The sequence below is a fragment of the Poecilia formosa genome, unplaced genomic scaffold, assembly GCF_000485575.1.
Source record: "Poecilia formosa unplaced genomic scaffold, Poecilia_formosa-5.1.2 Scaffold393, whole genome shotgun sequence".
Taxonomy (NCBI): Eukaryota; Metazoa; Chordata; class Actinopteri; order Cyprinodontiformes; family Poeciliidae; genus Poecilia; species Poecilia formosa.
Genome location: NW_006800332.1, coordinates 454,900 through 471,017, shown reverse-complemented (window position 1 = coordinate 471,017; position 16,118 = coordinate 454,900). Strand labels below are relative to the sequence as shown.

At 40.2% G+C, this 16,118-nt stretch overlaps 2 protein-coding genes across 2 annotated transcripts in view; both read left to right on the top strand.

Moving 5' to 3' along the window:
- The first annotated feature begins 990 nt into the window (after positions 1 to 990).
- coq8b (coenzyme Q8B) lies at positions 991 to 10,603 on the top strand. The gene is made up of 16 exons (XM_007575993.2): positions 991 to 1,099; positions 1,527 to 1,708; positions 1,817 to 1,967; positions 3,173 to 3,360; positions 3,678 to 3,744; positions 4,282 to 4,356; positions 4,636 to 4,755; positions 4,839 to 4,924; positions 5,018 to 5,158; positions 5,247 to 5,328; positions 7,114 to 7,207; positions 7,363 to 7,504; positions 7,790 to 7,897; positions 8,002 to 8,067; positions 8,255 to 8,341; positions 9,620 to 10,603. Coding segments are annotated over exons 1-16 (1,896 nt in total). The 5' UTR covers positions 991 to 1,098; the 3' UTR covers positions 9,926 to 10,603.
- A 2,501-nt stretch (positions 10,604 to 13,104) lies between these two features.
- The window catches only part of numbl (NUMB like endocytic adaptor protein), a 59,967-nt gene continuing 56,953 nt past the window's right edge, over positions 13,105 to 16,118 (top strand). The window contains exon 1 of the mRNA XM_007575992.2: positions 13,105 to 13,573. The gene's annotated coding sequence lies outside the window, so the exon portion shown is untranslated. The remainder of the gene's footprint in view (positions 13,574 to 16,118) is intronic.

Genomic DNA, 16,118 nt, shown 5'->3' with positions numbered 1-16,118 from the left:
TTCAGATTCTTTGACATTTTGTCATATTTCATCAAACTCAATGCATTTTATTGAGAAAAATAATCACAAGTTTGCTAACTGTACCTCAAAGCACGTGTATTTAATAACCCACCTCCAAGGGAACACCTCTTAACCCTCATTGGAGGTTTTTTTCTGCTTTGACCCGCCTTTTATTAAATATCAAACTCAATGCATTTTATTAAGATTTAAAGTGACAAATGACAGTTTTACAAATAAGTTCTGAAAAGTGTGGTGTGCATTTGTATTAAGCCCCACTGAGCCAATGCTTTTTTAAAAACTAGGTATAGCTGCATGTCATTTAGAGATTTATGCATCTAAACATTGAATCATTTGTCCATTTTCTTTTCAATATTGCCCAAGCTCTGTCAGCTCCCTTGGAGAGCATCTCTGGCATCACTTTCCAACTCTCACAGTTCATGCTATACATTTTCTATAAGAAAATTGCTGTTTTTAAATAATTTTGGAATGCAGCTTATATTTCACATGACGTTTAAATGTGTCACATGTTTATATTCCTACAGCTGTGTAGGAATATAATATACCAGTGAAAACATGGTAAACTATCACGTTACCATGATAGTTGGTAACATGCTAATCCACACAAAAAATAGTCTTTTCAATTTACTGCAAAAAAGTGTCTAAAAATAATTCAGTTACTATTGCAAATAACAAAGAATGGCAAACGATATGCTTACATCAGGAACCTTGAGAAAAATAATCATAAGTTTGCTAACTGTACCTCAAAGCACGTGTATTTAGTAACCCACCTCCACAGGAACACCTCTTAACCCTCATTGGAGATTTTTTTCTGCTTTGACCCGCCTTTTGTTAAACACCATTGGTCGATTTACTCCTGTTGCAGTTTCGTCATCGACTATTTAGTGCTGCGGTTGGTCAAAAGAACGTACCCGTCGTTTTGCAATCAAAACCCCGCCCATCTACTTCTATGATTGGACGTTAGTTCAATCTGTTGAGCTTTAACTTCCGGGTGTTGTGTGCCGTTGCAAAACAGACCATAAAGAGCTGCTGGAAGGGCATCCGTTGAACAAATACTGGAAGACGATTTTATTCAATAAAAGTAAGTCCTAGCTAGGGTATAGCCTAGACCGGTGCTGTTCTTCCAGACTTTAGAACCGTGGGTTTAAGTTTGCAGTCACTAGCTCGTCGTTTTCAGCATGTTTCAGCTGCAGCTCCGTATGTTGACTTGAGTACATTCAGGAGCTAAACACAGAGCAATGTTTGCTATGATTTCGAGAATATTTTTTCCCCGCACTGATTTGAGTTAACACGTGTTTCTGGCTCATGTCTGGTAACTTTTCTACCCAGACAAATCCAAGGTTAAACCTCCAACTGCAGCTTGAATTTGGATTATTATTAACGTTTCAGTTGTATTCACAACGGTATTGTCCTCCTAGTGTAGTTTCAGCGTGGTGGAGAACTGCGGCTGATGTGTTTGGCCATTTCAGACCACCCTGTTTCATTTGCTCCCTTCTGTGTGTCTGAAGTGATGCTGTCAGAGGTCCTGCAGGTGCTGCGTGGGGCAGGTAAAGTGGGTTCTGCTCTGGTCACCACCCAGGGAGAGCAGCTTAGATTAATGGCCTGCAACTCATCTGTGGGTGCAGGAGTCAAAGCTGCTCAGGATGTGGCTGAAGGCCTGCTGGCCACTTTTATGGGCAGCACCAATGAAGTGAGTGTAATAAGCTGTCTGTGACTGTGGGACACACCAAAGGTTTCGCTCGACTGCTCCTATCTTTGTCTAAATGCTTTCTGTCATGTTTGTGTGTGTGCATCGTAGTCTATAAAGGAAGATGTGTTTCCGGATGCAGAAGGCTGGGAGAATATGGACCCAGATGAAGCAGCCAGATGGGCAGTGGGATCCGAGTTCTCCCCTGGAACTGCAGAGCAAAGCCAAGAAGGAGTAGGACCGACTTCAGGGATGCACACAGGTATTAAAATACCAAACTTGTGGTACCAAGGGAATCTAAAAAAACATGCCTGCAAGTCATTTAAACCTCATATTTAAAAGAAAGAGAAAACTCAGGCAGAAACTGAGAAATCTTTGAACTTGGTCTAAATATCTTTGAAAGCGGATGAATATAATGTTTTCATTATAACTGACCAACAGTGTACCAAATAAATTGTCCCTTTGGTCTCCATTAAATACAAACTGTCTGACCCTCTCCTCTTTAGTGGAGATTTGACTTTGGAAGTCAAGAAATCTCAGGGCAGCTTTCCTTTTGACAGCTCTCACAATGTTTTAGATGTATTTCAGGATACATTGACTAGTATTTCCACTGGCTGTGGTTTTAAACAAAGTTTCTTTGAATATTATTTTCTCACTTCAGAATAGGAATGGACCAGTTTACAATTACCAATGGTTTGATAAAAATTAACCTTATGTAAATGTTTACATATATTTTAATGGTTGCAGCTACCTCAGATGTCCCCAGTGCTATTGCCAGATTCGATTTGCCAGATTTTAGAAACAAAAATGAATGATTAAGGATTCCTGAAACACTTGAAAGCTGATTGGGTATAATAGCGCAAACAAAAAGGGTTTGTGGATTGAAAATGTTACTTATGTTGTTGATATATAGCTTTCAATTAAAATATGATTGATTAATTACTGGCTCTTTAATTAACTTGATTCAAAAGGTTTAAGCAAGTCCCACCACTAATTTTTAGCTTTGTCTGCTCTACAAAAAGTAATGTTTGCACTTAATTACCAAAACCTTATTTCTTCAGACTGGTAGTGGGCGTTCCTGCTGAAACTCTGGCTCTCCAGTGGTTTTACATTCATCTTTCCAGGATGTCCTTGTCTTGATGTTTAACCCAAGCTTTGTTTTTGTGGTCCAAAAGTTTTGAAATATATTGCTGACATCAAATGCTCAATAAACATGAACTCTCTGTTGCTCGTCTCTAGCAGCCTTTAAATGTCAGGCTACGGAAGAACAAGCATCGATGTTTAGTTCAGCGTATTCCTTCTCTGTCAATATGGCACCAGTGTCGCTCGTTCAGTCTCTGTGATACACAGCCAAAACACAGGTGTTACACTCTGATCCAGCAGAGTGATCGAAGTTATCACCTTCATGTCTTTATGCTGTCGAACATTTCCTGTTTCCTCTTATTCTTGGAACTCTTTCTGATCCAGGCACAGCTCCAGGTGGAGCGGGCTGGCCAGGACAGAACTCTCGCTTCCTGCACACCGTCCACAGCCATCGGCGCTTCTACTGCCAGAGCAGATCTGTCCACGACACGGTGGTGGCCAAGCTCACGCCTGAGGACATAAAGAAAGCCAGAGAGGCAAAACAGGGCCAGGCAAAACCAGTCAGACAGAAGGTTGGTTTGAAATGCCTGCGCTGTATATCACTGCACATTATACAATATTTACTGTGTATAGAGAAATCTTGATCTGAGCTAGTTTGTATTTAAAATGAGGTTTGGAGATGAATACCTCAGGGTGTTTTAGTACATTTAATTTATAATGTGGAAGCACTGATGTGTCAGTTGGAGCAGAGTAGTGCTGCATTAGATGAAATGCAAGCAAAGTCAGAACTCCACTTGTATTTCTTAAACCTACTCAGTCACATTTTTTTTCTCCTTTACTCGCACTGTTATGAATTACTTGTGATAACAGTTTTTTCCACCTTCTTCAGCTGAGTGAGCGAGCCAAGGAGAGGAAGGTTCCCTCCACAAGAATCAGCCGGCTCGTTAATTTTGGCGGTGAGAATAACTTGTTTTGTTTCTGTTTTGGCTCAAAGACAGTTTTTTTTTTTCTTTCTTTCTGAATATTCATTACAGAGTTAAAATTCTTGTTAACAAGGGCAGTGTTATGTATTTTCCAGGCACAGTTCCATTTTATAGCACAACCAAATGCTGTAAATCAAATGCTATGATATAAAACTCAGAAGTCAAAATTACATAATATATTCCCTTTAAAATGTAAATACCAGATTTCTTTAGTGTCTTCCAAAAGTAATCATACCCCTTGATGCTTCTCCTATTTTGTGACATTAAAACCACCAATTTCAACGCAACACTAAAATTATTAATCATGGTGGTTTTAATGTCACTTGCAAGTATGTACAGTGTATTGCTATATATTGTATATTTTTTATAGTCAAAAGCGCTACTAATGCTGGCAGTGGTAACCAAATGCTAACAAACCTTATTGCCAGAATTTTAAAAACATTTGAAAAACGCTTGAACTCTTCCGACAGAAGCCTCAGCATTAAATGTTTGTGTGTGTGGCCCCTGCAGGACTGGCTGTCGGACTGGGCATGGGTGCCATCGCAGAGGTGGCCAAGCAGTCGCTAGGAGGGAAACAAAAAGGAGGTGAAGACATTCTCACTTCTCTGTTTAGTGTTCTCGCTGCAGTCAGACATTTCACAAACTCAACAGATTAATGGGAAGCTGTTGGGACTCTGAGAAGTTGGGCTAGCTTTGGATCAAGCAGTTTAACGAGCCTTTGAAAGGTTTAGGAGTTGAGCTCTGTGGGAATCACAGCTTGCTCTAATTTCTTTTTTCTTTTTTAGGAGTAATCTGTTAATATTGAGTATCATATGTTCTCAGAATGCATTTTGTAGCATGTCTGTTTTTATGTGGTGTTTCCAGAGATGAATGCCCTGATGGACTCGCCCTTCCTGTCGGAGGCCAACGCTGAAAGAATCGTCAACACCCTGTGTAAGGTTCGAGGAGCAGCTCTGAAAATAGGCCAGATGCTCAGCATACAAGGTACCCACTCTCACGGCTTCATGTGAAAATCTGCTCACAGTCAGAGTTGTTTTCCAACCTTGGCATGTTTTCCCTTTTCTCAGACAACTCCTTCATCAACCCTCAGCTGCAGAAGATCTTTGAGAGAGTCCGACAGAGCGCAGACTTCATGCCCACATGGCAGATGACCGTAAGCACGATCTGTCTGTGACAGATGCAAAGTGACTGACTGAATCGAATGAATCACAGAAAAGTGTGTGTGTGCGTGTTTCTGTCTGAGTAGAAAGTCCTACAGGAGGAGCTCGGGCCAGGATGGAGGGAGAAGCTCTCATCGTTTGAGGATAAACCGTTTGCCGCGGCTTCCATCGGACAGGTGCATCATGGGGTGTTGAAGGATGGAAGAGAGATTGCCATGAAGATTCAGGTAGAAAACAGTTCACACAAACAGACATACCATCTTTCCCTCAATGTTTGTCTTAATTCTAATCTTTTTATTCTCATTTCCATCCCAGTACCCTGGAGTAGCAGAGAGCATCCAGAGTGACATAGACAACCTGATGTCGGTACTGAAGATGAGTGTGGTTCTGCCAGAAGGTAATGCTGTTAATAATATCTTACCACTCTTTATCGCTGCAGCATTTTCTTTTCATAGCATTTCTGGCTGCAATGCTTAATATTCCAAAAGCTACGTTGTTTCACTAACCAAGTTTGCTAGTGAGAGAAACAAAATTAAAACATAAGTTAGTTAGACTTGCAGATTCTTACAGATTACACACTAAAACACAGTTATTTTTGAGCAGGAACTACCTTTATGAAAATGATCAGCCTCCTTACAACCGCCAGTTTCTTCAGAAACTTGAACACCCTGATATGTGCAACTGGTGAAATTAAAAACTTACACAGGTTTCCAGCCAAATGTTCTCTAATCACGTTCTCCATTAAAAATGACTAGACTGTAGTCCATAATTCCTCTGAAATACAACATCCTACTTCCATTTCCATCTATTGTTTATGGTACAAACTGTTTTAATTTCCTGGAGATTATTACAAACTGCAAAATCCTGTATTTGTATTTTAAACATTATCAACACTTATAAATGTGTGTTTTTATTATTATAATTATTAGTAGTATTATTTAACTAACTGCTGTAAAATCATCTCTTAACCATATTTGTTTTTTATTGTCTGTAAATTGCACAAAGTCCCAGGAATTAAAAAAGTAGAAAATGCTGTTTGACTTGTTGGCTTAGACCTGAAAATCAACATTAAGTGTATTAGAGATGAGCTCATATGGGCACTGACTAAATCTTTTAATAAATAATCCTGTCAGTCACATACTTGGGAGGCTTTGTTTATACAATGATTTTCTAACCTGTTCTTTCCATTTTATCTCTTCAAACTTCCATTTTATACTGTTTAGAAAATGAGTTTTGATTTTAGTTATTTTATGATAAAAAAAGAAGTAATCCCCCAGGCCATACTTTGTGCACACCTGCCTTACTGTGAAATGTGACTAAATGATAAAAAATAAAAAAAAAACTTAAAATTTATCAGTTTGTGAAGTATGTATGAGAACCAAAAAAAAAAAAAAGAAGTTCCTTCTTGCACCAGGAATATTAATAACGAGACTATAGCTGCAGATTCAGAGTGTTGAGCAGCATGCTGTGTAGGAACACAGAGCATCGCACTAAGTGAAGATGAAAAGCTTCCTTCTGTTGGCTCTTCTTGATCAACTAAAGGGAAATGCAAAACTAATGCAGTAACCAAATGCAAAAGAATTTTAAAATGATTGCATTTGATTACTTTTTTTTTTTTTTTTACCTGTAACGATACTGCAAGTGTACCAGAGGATGTGATATAAACTTGAGTTAATGCTGTTTAGTTTTATTTCCAGAAGTTATTAGCTGATTACATTAAACATTATTATTTCAATTTTAATCTTTTTCTTTCATTCAGTGTCATCACTGCAGTTGACCATGAGGTGGTGCTACAGTTGTACCAGCTCTCCAGTTCCACACCATCTATTGTTCTTTTGGGTTTTATCAACTTTAACATTTTTGTTAAACAGATGGAACCAAAAAATGCAAATAGAAGGAATGAGATGCAGGAAACTAAATGTTAGGATCATTTTCCAGGTGGCTATTTCTGCTTTAATTAATAATATACAAGTGTCTTTTAGAAATGTTGTCTAGCCTGAAACATTATTGTGGCATCAGGTGTTGACGAGGGTTAAAGACAAAATCTTCTGCACAAAGTCTTACTGATTCAACTCCTTCTTTTTTCCCACACACATCATCTGAAATGCCACATTCAACAATGAAGTGAACGGTTATGCTCTGGTTGTTTTTACATGCTGAGTTTTGCTCCATTTGTCCACAGGACTGTTTGCAGACAGCAGCTTGGAGGTTCTCCAGAGAGAGCTGGGGTGGGAGTGCGACTATAAGAGGGAAGCAGAGAGCGCCAAGAAGTTCAGGTAATTTTATACGTCTTAGCCACAAAGCGGTTTGTCAGTGCACTGACTTGCATCATGTCAAATTCAAACCACTTTTTCCAAACTCTTGTTAAAGATTTTTTTTTTTTTTTTTATTATTTTTTGCTGTTATTGGACAACACATGTCTGGCCTGCAGGTCACTGCTGGAGGGTGACCCATATTTCCAGGTCCCAGAGGTAATCGGCGAGTTGTCCGCACGCAGGGTGATATCCATGGAGCTGGTGCAAGGAGTCCCTCTGGATTGCTGCATAGACCTGGATCAGGAAACGAGGAACCAGGTACAGTTTGACTCGAGAAGCACATGGGTTTTAGGCGTTGGAGTGAAATATTTGTATATTTATTTGCAAAAATTGTTTTTGCAAGGATGCAGTGATCACAAGCTTTGCTATATCTGCATCTTGCATATAAACAAAAGTAATCTGAATATCTTGTCATCTAAATACTGTTGTTTTGTTTATATAAATAGATTTTTTTCCCAAGGATGATCCACTTTGTTGCAAAGCTTTATGACATGACCATCAGATGCATTTAGGAATAAAATCCTTGTCTTGTTTCCTTTGCAGATCTGTTACAACATCCTGCACTTATGTCTGAGGGAGCTGTTTGAGTTCAGGTTCATGCAGACTGATCCAAACTGGGCCAACTTCTTTTACAACTCTGAAACCAACAAGGTGAGGAATCTGCATTTGGAGAATGTGTTTAACACAATGGAACCTTTTGAACTCGTCTTCCTCTGATATGCAGCACGAATCCTAACCCCGATCCTTGTCTGCAGGTCGTCCTCTTAGACTTTGGAGCCTGCAGAGGCTACCCAGAAACTTTCACAGATGACTACATCCAGGTATGCTGACTGTTGTGAATCTCAATACATGATTTATGAAGGAAGATTTTCTCTGAATAATTGAACACTGAGGATCTGACTACCAAGGAAACTCATCCATGTAGACATTTTGCAGCTGCTAATGGCGCTAATGCAGTTTCTGCAGCTACATGATGGTTTTGTCAGGACTCTCACATCATGTGTCCAGGTGGTTTATGCAGCTTCTGTTGGTGATCGGGACACCGTCCTGTCCAAATCCAAAGACCTGAAGTTCTTGACAGGCTTTGAGACCAAGGTGGGCTGTTTTAATTAAATCTGCTGCATCTGCTTTGCTCATTTATTTTTAATGTAGTGTTTTCTTCAGCCTAATCTGACCTTTGTTATTTGCATTCTGTGCTTGATGTCATTTCATACCTCCCATCCTCTTTTCCAACTGCCTTCATATGTTACTGATCAGAACAGTTTAGACCAAAATTGAACTCAATATTAAACCCAGTGTGGTGGAATTTACCACTACACACCAACCTCAACACACCGCGTGGATGATTTGCAGGCTCACCTTTTCATAAGACAACAACTCTAACCATATAGCTAGGGCTACAGTAGAATGATTTTGATCAAAGGATAATCATGTGTTTGGATGGCCCAGTCAAAGTCCAGACTTAAATCCAACATACAGTGTTTTGACACCTGATAGTCCTGAGACCAAAATTGCAACATTTGTTTCATTTTCAGCTTGTGCCTTTGGTTTTCATACTGCAATGTCAAACAAACTAAACCCTTTGAAAAAAACATTTCACCCCCTCGCCTGTGGTGGCACTGCACCAAAAACCACTGATGGAAGTGACACAGAAACCTCTGAAGAAGGCGCTGAGCCCAACAAAAATGAAGTGTAATGTGTCACTGAAGTGTTTAGTGTCACTGGTTAAAAAAAAAAAAAACACGATCCATTTCTTTCGCCTCACACTATTGTTTTGGTTGTATTTACCCAGAATGCATGCGCTGTAGTCTGGTTCTTGCTTTTGGAATGGAATGATATCCAGTCCACTTGGCATTCACATATATATTCAAACCGCACCAGAGTTCACTTCAACCAAACCAAGACCTAGGTTTTTAAACAGAACAAAGTTCACTGTTTTTGGTCCACATCAGAGTAAGATTGCACATTCACACCTCCCCAAATGAACCAAACTGTCTAGGCAAACCGACTAGCCTTCGATTTAGGGCAAAGTAAACAGGGATCTTAAGGATCTGTGGCAAACTTGAAAACTGATGTTCACACATGCTGTCAATCCATTCTGACTGAGGTTAAACTAACTTGCAAAGATTTTCTTCAGAACTACAAAAATGTAGAATCAGTGCAAAAGACTTGCGGATGTGCTTGCACCTCACTTTAAAATGCCCTTTTTTGTTGTTGGTCTTGCACTTAAAATTCAGTGTATTGCATTGAGATTTGTGGCTGTAAGGTGGCAAAATGTGAAAACGTTTTAACAGGCATTAAAGCTTTTGCAAGGCACCGTAGATCGGGGCATGAAGAAGAGACAACTTAACGTAGCTTCTTGTTTGCCATCAGACCTTTAAGGATGCCCATGTTGAGGCTGTGATGATCCTTGGCGAAGCCTTTGCGTCCACCGAGCCCTTTGACTTTGGCACACAGAGCACCACGCAGCGCATCCAGAACCTCGTCCCCATCATGCTGCGCCATCGCCTCACTCCGCCCCCTGAGGAGACTTACTCTCTCCACCGCAAGATGGCCGGCTCCTTCCTGATCTGCTCCAAACTGAAAGCAAACATACCCTGCAGGGACATGTTCCTGGACGTGTACAACGCCTACATGCAGAGGAGGCAGGCTGAGAGGATGGCACCGGCCAGCGCCTAGACAAGCTGAGGGACCATTGTTCTTGCCCTAAATAAGCAGGAATCGCTGTGCTAGAAGAATTAGCCTGAGGTGGAGGCTCTGGACTGGACATCTTCAGCATTGTGAACCTGCAACATGAGCCATCTGAGGTTCAACTGAGCTCCTATATAGACGATAATGTAAAAATGTCATAGTATTCTGTTGAATTACTGTAAAAAAAACTGAAGCAAATGATTCATTTTACTGGTGAAACAGTTTTAAATTTTATTTAACACAACAAACACGTCTCCTCAAGTGTTTGCCATGATTTAAAAAAAGAAAAGAATGCAACTTAAAATCTATTGACAGCAAGGCCAGTCATATTCCTGAAAAGAAAATGTCTGCCCTCCAAATAATAGTCTCTGCAGAGGATATCTGATGCTGCCAAAGGCTTTCCTTTGTTGGAGAATGAGTCTGTGAACAAAGCTTTCACCTAAATGTGATGCCCGCCAGACTGGATGAGCAGATTATCAGAGGAATTAGACGGTCTAATGGAAACCTGCAGAATAATGGCCTTTCATTATAAAGTCTACTTGCCATAAAACTCCAATGTGCTTATTTTAAACTCATTAGTGACATTGTGTCTGGAGAATATGTTATTTCCTTGTATGCTTTCTTTTTGTATAAATAAAATGCAAGACTTATTGAGGTGTCTATTTAAGGGTTGGCCTTTTTTTGTTGCTGACCTTGAACGGCCGAAAGTCGAGGTTTTTCTTGATCACAGATTGATCTTTCCATTTCAGCTTTTAGAACCCAACTGTGGAAACGTCACTAACTGGAGGCCATATTTGACCCCATGGTTTCCTGCAATTGTCTTGCATCGACATGCAAGCATAATTACAGGCTTAGATACTTAAGCCTTGAGATAATGGAGGCATTGATGGGTCTATATTCAGAGAAGCTAGCCATTAGAAATTTTAAAAAAGGATGACTGGAGCATGTTATTGGTGTGTTTGATTTGTATTGGAAACCAGACCTTAGATCTGAGAAAAATCTTGTGCTAGTTAGGTATTATGTACTTCATATGTAAGCTGTGAGTAAAATAAGGATTGAACACATCAGAAATGTTCTAAATAAATATATTTTAAGTGCAATTGAGACTAAATTATCACCAGATGTCAGTAACAACCCATCCAGTCCAGACATGCCAAAAAATAAATAAATATCAATGTTGATGCTAAAGTCCAACATGCTAGCAAGCGAAGCTTCAGCACTCTGAGGCAGCTGTTGCAAAAGAATCAGACATCCTAGCTGTGGTTGTCAGGGAAACTGCTTACAGCTCAAACCAGAAGTTTACACTGAATGAAAAGACTTTTTTTTTTCTTCTGTCTGAAGTTAAATCAAACCAAAACTCTCTTGTTTTATTTATGTCAGTCGTGATTATCAAAATTTGTATTTGCCAACTTCCACAATAATAAAAGAATAGGTCAGAAATGTATTTGTTAATGTCTTCAAATGTAAAAGTTTAAGTGTATTACTTCAATATTTGGTATTATTTGACTTGGGTCAAACATTTTGGGTTTCCTTTCACAAGCTTCTCATTATATTTTGCAGAACTTCCATTCCTCATGACAGAACTGGTATAACTGAGTCAAGTGTGTAGGCTGTCTCACTTGTACATGTCTGGGGAGGAAGGGGGATTTGGAAAGCTCAATTATCCGAATCATGTTTTTGGACTTTGAGAGGAACCAGGAGGACCCAGAGAGAACCAGTCTATTTACAGGGAGAACGTCCAAACTCTGCAGAAAAATTTCAGACGTGGATTCGAACTTCTTGCTGCAAGTCAACAGCATTACACTGAACTACTGAAAGTTTATTGATTCAACTGTAACAGCTTGTTTTTTTTTTGTTTTTTTCAGTTTATGCATTCCTTTACTGCATCTTATTAGTGCTCGCTCTAAGCCTCGCTCCACTGAAGTAACATCTGCTGAGCTGTTCCTACAGTGTGTCAGGCTCTTACACAGCAACAAAATCACAGGTTTATTTTTTCAAGCTTTGGGAATCAGCCACAGTTAATGAGTGCAGCACATGTTGAGGAGGGAGAAGAAAAAGCACTTTCTTTTCGTGTAGTTTCCTTCGATGGAAAGTTGGAGCGTTCCTTTGCGTGTGAGAGGCAGCTGGCCACGCTTCATTGGAGCAGAAACAGCTCTTTTTTTGTTGAATTTTGTCTCTGAGCTTTTTATTGGTGCTTTAACTCGACCGCTTTGAAGTCAGCTCCACTAAAAACCAGCATATTAATGAACATTGACATTGTGCAAAGAGGATCTTTGGGGAATGGGAAAAACTCAGATTTGGAACTGAAAGATAACATTTTCTATGGACCATGCCAGGTAGGCCTAACCAAAGCATCTTCACTCACTTGTGTGCTGTGTCCTGTGTATGGCTTGTTCCGATCTTTGAATAGGACTTCTTGCAGATGTCTAAAAAAAACATTTCTTATATTTTTTTGCAAAATAAAAAAAAAAGAAAACTTGCTTTCTGGATGTCTGTCACTATTGGAATTTCTGTTATTCCATCTTTCCATTTTTAGATGTTGCATTGAGCAATGCTCCAAAAAGTGATGTGTTTTATAACCTAATTCTATTTTTAGCATCTCCACACCTTTATTTTCCTGACCTGTCTGCTCTGTTTCTTGGTCTTCACGATCCTGTTGTTGGGTGAATGTTCTCTGTCAAACCTCTGAGGCCTTCACACAACGGCTGCTTCGATTGAATGCTTCGATTAAATTACACATGGGCAGTTTTTTTTCTTTTGTTTGGTGAGTTCTAAAGGCAATTGGTTGCACTAGATTGGTTTTGGTCTGTCTGAATCTGTGTGCATGCACGCCATACTTTTCAGATTTTTGTTTTAAAAATTGTTAAAAAGGTACATTATTTTCTTAGTTTTTAGTCTATCACATAACATATATTATAATCAAAAGCATATAACGCACTCTATCTGGGACCTTTGTACACTATAATACAGTATTTTTTTGGAGGAAGGTGAACTTCCTTGCAGTAAGACGTATTACGCCACACGATGGCGCAGTAGAGAAGCTGAAAGCGAACCCATTCCCCTTCTTTCTTTCTTTTTTTTCTTCTTCAATTTTTTTTTTTTTTTGGAAAACATCAATGGGAAGCTTGGATTTGCATGTCCGGTTGCCTGTGCCAATGGGCGCACTGGGAAGGTTGGGTTAGCGGGTGGAGCCGGGGGAAGCGGCCCAGTAAGTGCACAGTCAACAACCAAAGCATCCGAGATTACTACAGCCGCACCAAATTCCCAAAGAATACCCTCCGAAAACACACATTCTGGTTTATTTCTTCTAATAATTTCGCTTTGGTTGCATGAGTTGGAGAGAACCGCTGATTTTAACCCTTTAAAAAAAAAAAAAACAAAAAAAAAACAAAAACAAAACAACAACAACCAAACATTATTATTATTATTATTATTATTCTAAGGAGTGCTTTCATCGATCAGGTCGGTTTGCGGCTTCACGTCGCTTCCACACGTCGCTTTCCTAGTGTGGATGAAAACGATTTCGCGAAATTCCCTATCCCAGATTCCTCGATTGAATTAGTATTTTACCGTCCGGGGTCCTGGATTTACTCAGAGGAGGAGCAGAGGGGAGCCGATCATCCGCCGATCTCTTGGGTGAGTTCACGGGATTCAGTCTGGCACTCATCCCTGATATTTCCAGTGTTAAAACCCGCTGATGTCTTAACAATCAAGAAATAACGATGCAAACGAGATTTCTAGCAGCGTGTTGTTGAATTATTGAGTGTAGAGGTCATTATGCATTTCAGACTGTGCTGCAACGCGATTCGCATCTCTCCATATGGCTCATATAGTGTAAAATGAATGAAATGCGGCCGCTTCAGTCTCTGCTACAATCGTACACAGCCCTGATTCATAGTCAGGCAGCAGACCCGTTTCCTGAAGAGACTCAGATCTGCCCTTACACACAGCTACCGGAAGGCTTTGGGCATCCTACAGCAGCAGCAGCAGCGCAAAGGATGGACCGTCAAACGCTGCAACTTTACTGCGCTGTTATACAAATACGGGGCTTCATTAATGAACCCTGCTCCAGCAGTCCTGCCGTGATACTGGGTTTTATTGCGTCATTATTGTCGCGAGGATGACATCATTAAATATCGATTTAGCTGTAACGTGTGTGTGGCTTTCTCTTCTAGTAAATGCAAGGAGACACTTTGGGATTGAAACATCATCAGCAAGCTATAGCCGTCTCCATGATTCCTCCTTAAAGCATCATGATGTTTTGGAGCCTATAAGTGAATCCCATTCAGTGCTGATTTTCTGATGTGGCCTCGAACCCACCTCCAGTGTGATTTCCTGAATTGGGGGTGGGGGTATGCTTTAAGAATGCACACACACATATATACATGCACACGCTTAGACAATTGGCACATGCCTTGCTATACAGGGCGTTGTAAACGCATGCGGCTCCATTGTCTGGGGGTCTCCATCTGTTCCATGACAAGGCATTCCTCATTCCTCAGACAGCTAGTCATGCCGCTAACGGGGGTTGGGGAGGGGGGGGTCTGTTCTTCTGACCAAGGGGCTCAGAGGGAGGTCAGAGTCACATGAGGTGCATTAACAGAGAAGGGGTCCCAGCCTCTCAGGGTTTGACTACTTGAATTAGACGGAAGGTTTTTAGTTGATCTCTAGCCTCATGTTGGGATGGAAGACAGAAAGTTCGGCGTGTGTTTGGAGTTTGTTCTCTAGCTCTGAGTGAAAGAAAGCTTTTGGCAGAAGGAAAAGCTCAGTCTTAAGTGAGATCAAGTTCTTGTTTGCGTCCATTTTTTTTCTTTTCTTTTTAGGTCTGAGTACTTGAATGTCTGGGTAGTGTACCTACATTTTCTCAACAGCTGCCCAAAGGCGAACTATCACTACTGACATTTCTCTGGAGCGGTTCCAAGAAAAACACGCACAACTAAAGACATGATATGACTATGCTCTGGGCTGTTTATTGCATATTGAAAAAGATACTTGATTTTTTTAACTCATTTCCATTCATTGCAAGGGAGGGGTTGCTTTTTCCAGAAGAGGAGTTTGTAACTGGCTGCAGTTGATTTCTTACATGCAACCATAACCGAACATATCTGGAAAATCTCAGATTTATTGGACCGAAAGAAGTTGGAGTTGGTGAAATGTCTGGGTAGGATTCACCTGTGTCATGCAGTGTTTGATAGGAGTCTACGCTTGTGTTCATTCAAGGGTTTGAATGGAGGAAAGACAAGATGTTGTTTTCCACAGTAGGATCTAACACCTTTGTGTTTGTTCGAGTCTTACCTCCAGCTCCTTTCCCAGTTTGCACTGCTGTACTTGTAGTCATTTCTTACATTTAAACAAGACATTCTGTACCCATGTATTGAGCAACTGAATTTCCATTTACTTTTCTCAGTGGCTAAATATTGGTTACTAAAAGCTGCTTCACAAACACTAGTCAATAGCATATCTTGCAGCATTCTACCTAAATATTTCATCGTAACATCCTGCAGATCTGAAAAGCTTGGGTAGAAAATAAGTTCAGGGAAGAAGGAAAGCTCCCCAGTGAGCATTGTCACTGATTTGTGAAACTTAGCACTGGTAGATTAAGACATTAAATGTAAGCCTGACGTAGATCTAAATTTGGAGGATATGTGACGGTCATTTTTATGTAACTATTTTTGATTAAAACCTTCATTGTCAGATTATTTTCTCTGTTGAACTCAGCTGCTTCTCAGTGTTTAGATTTGATATCAATATTTAACTTAGTTTTGCTCTGTAAGACATTATCAGCAGAAGAATACGTTCCCATTTGGTGTAGCAACATACTGCAGCCACATTGAGTCTCTCCATTGCCATCGCCTTGGTCTCTACTCTTCAAAGGCTTAACTGTTTTTGTAAACTCATAGCCAAAGTCACAGGTTACGTGATTCTGGTGGAGCCAACATTGTGAAGGAGACACTGTCTTTGTTTTCTGACGATCAGACTTGGGATCCAGAGTCGGAGTCTATGTCTTCTGGTCAGCTGGAGACCAGGAGATGCAGGTAGATGATGAGAGACATAAATTAGCAGCTGTGCAAGTCATCACTACTGGAACTCAGTCATCAAAAACAAAATATAATTACACCGCCCACATTCACACACACACACACACACACACACACACACACACACACACACACACACACAC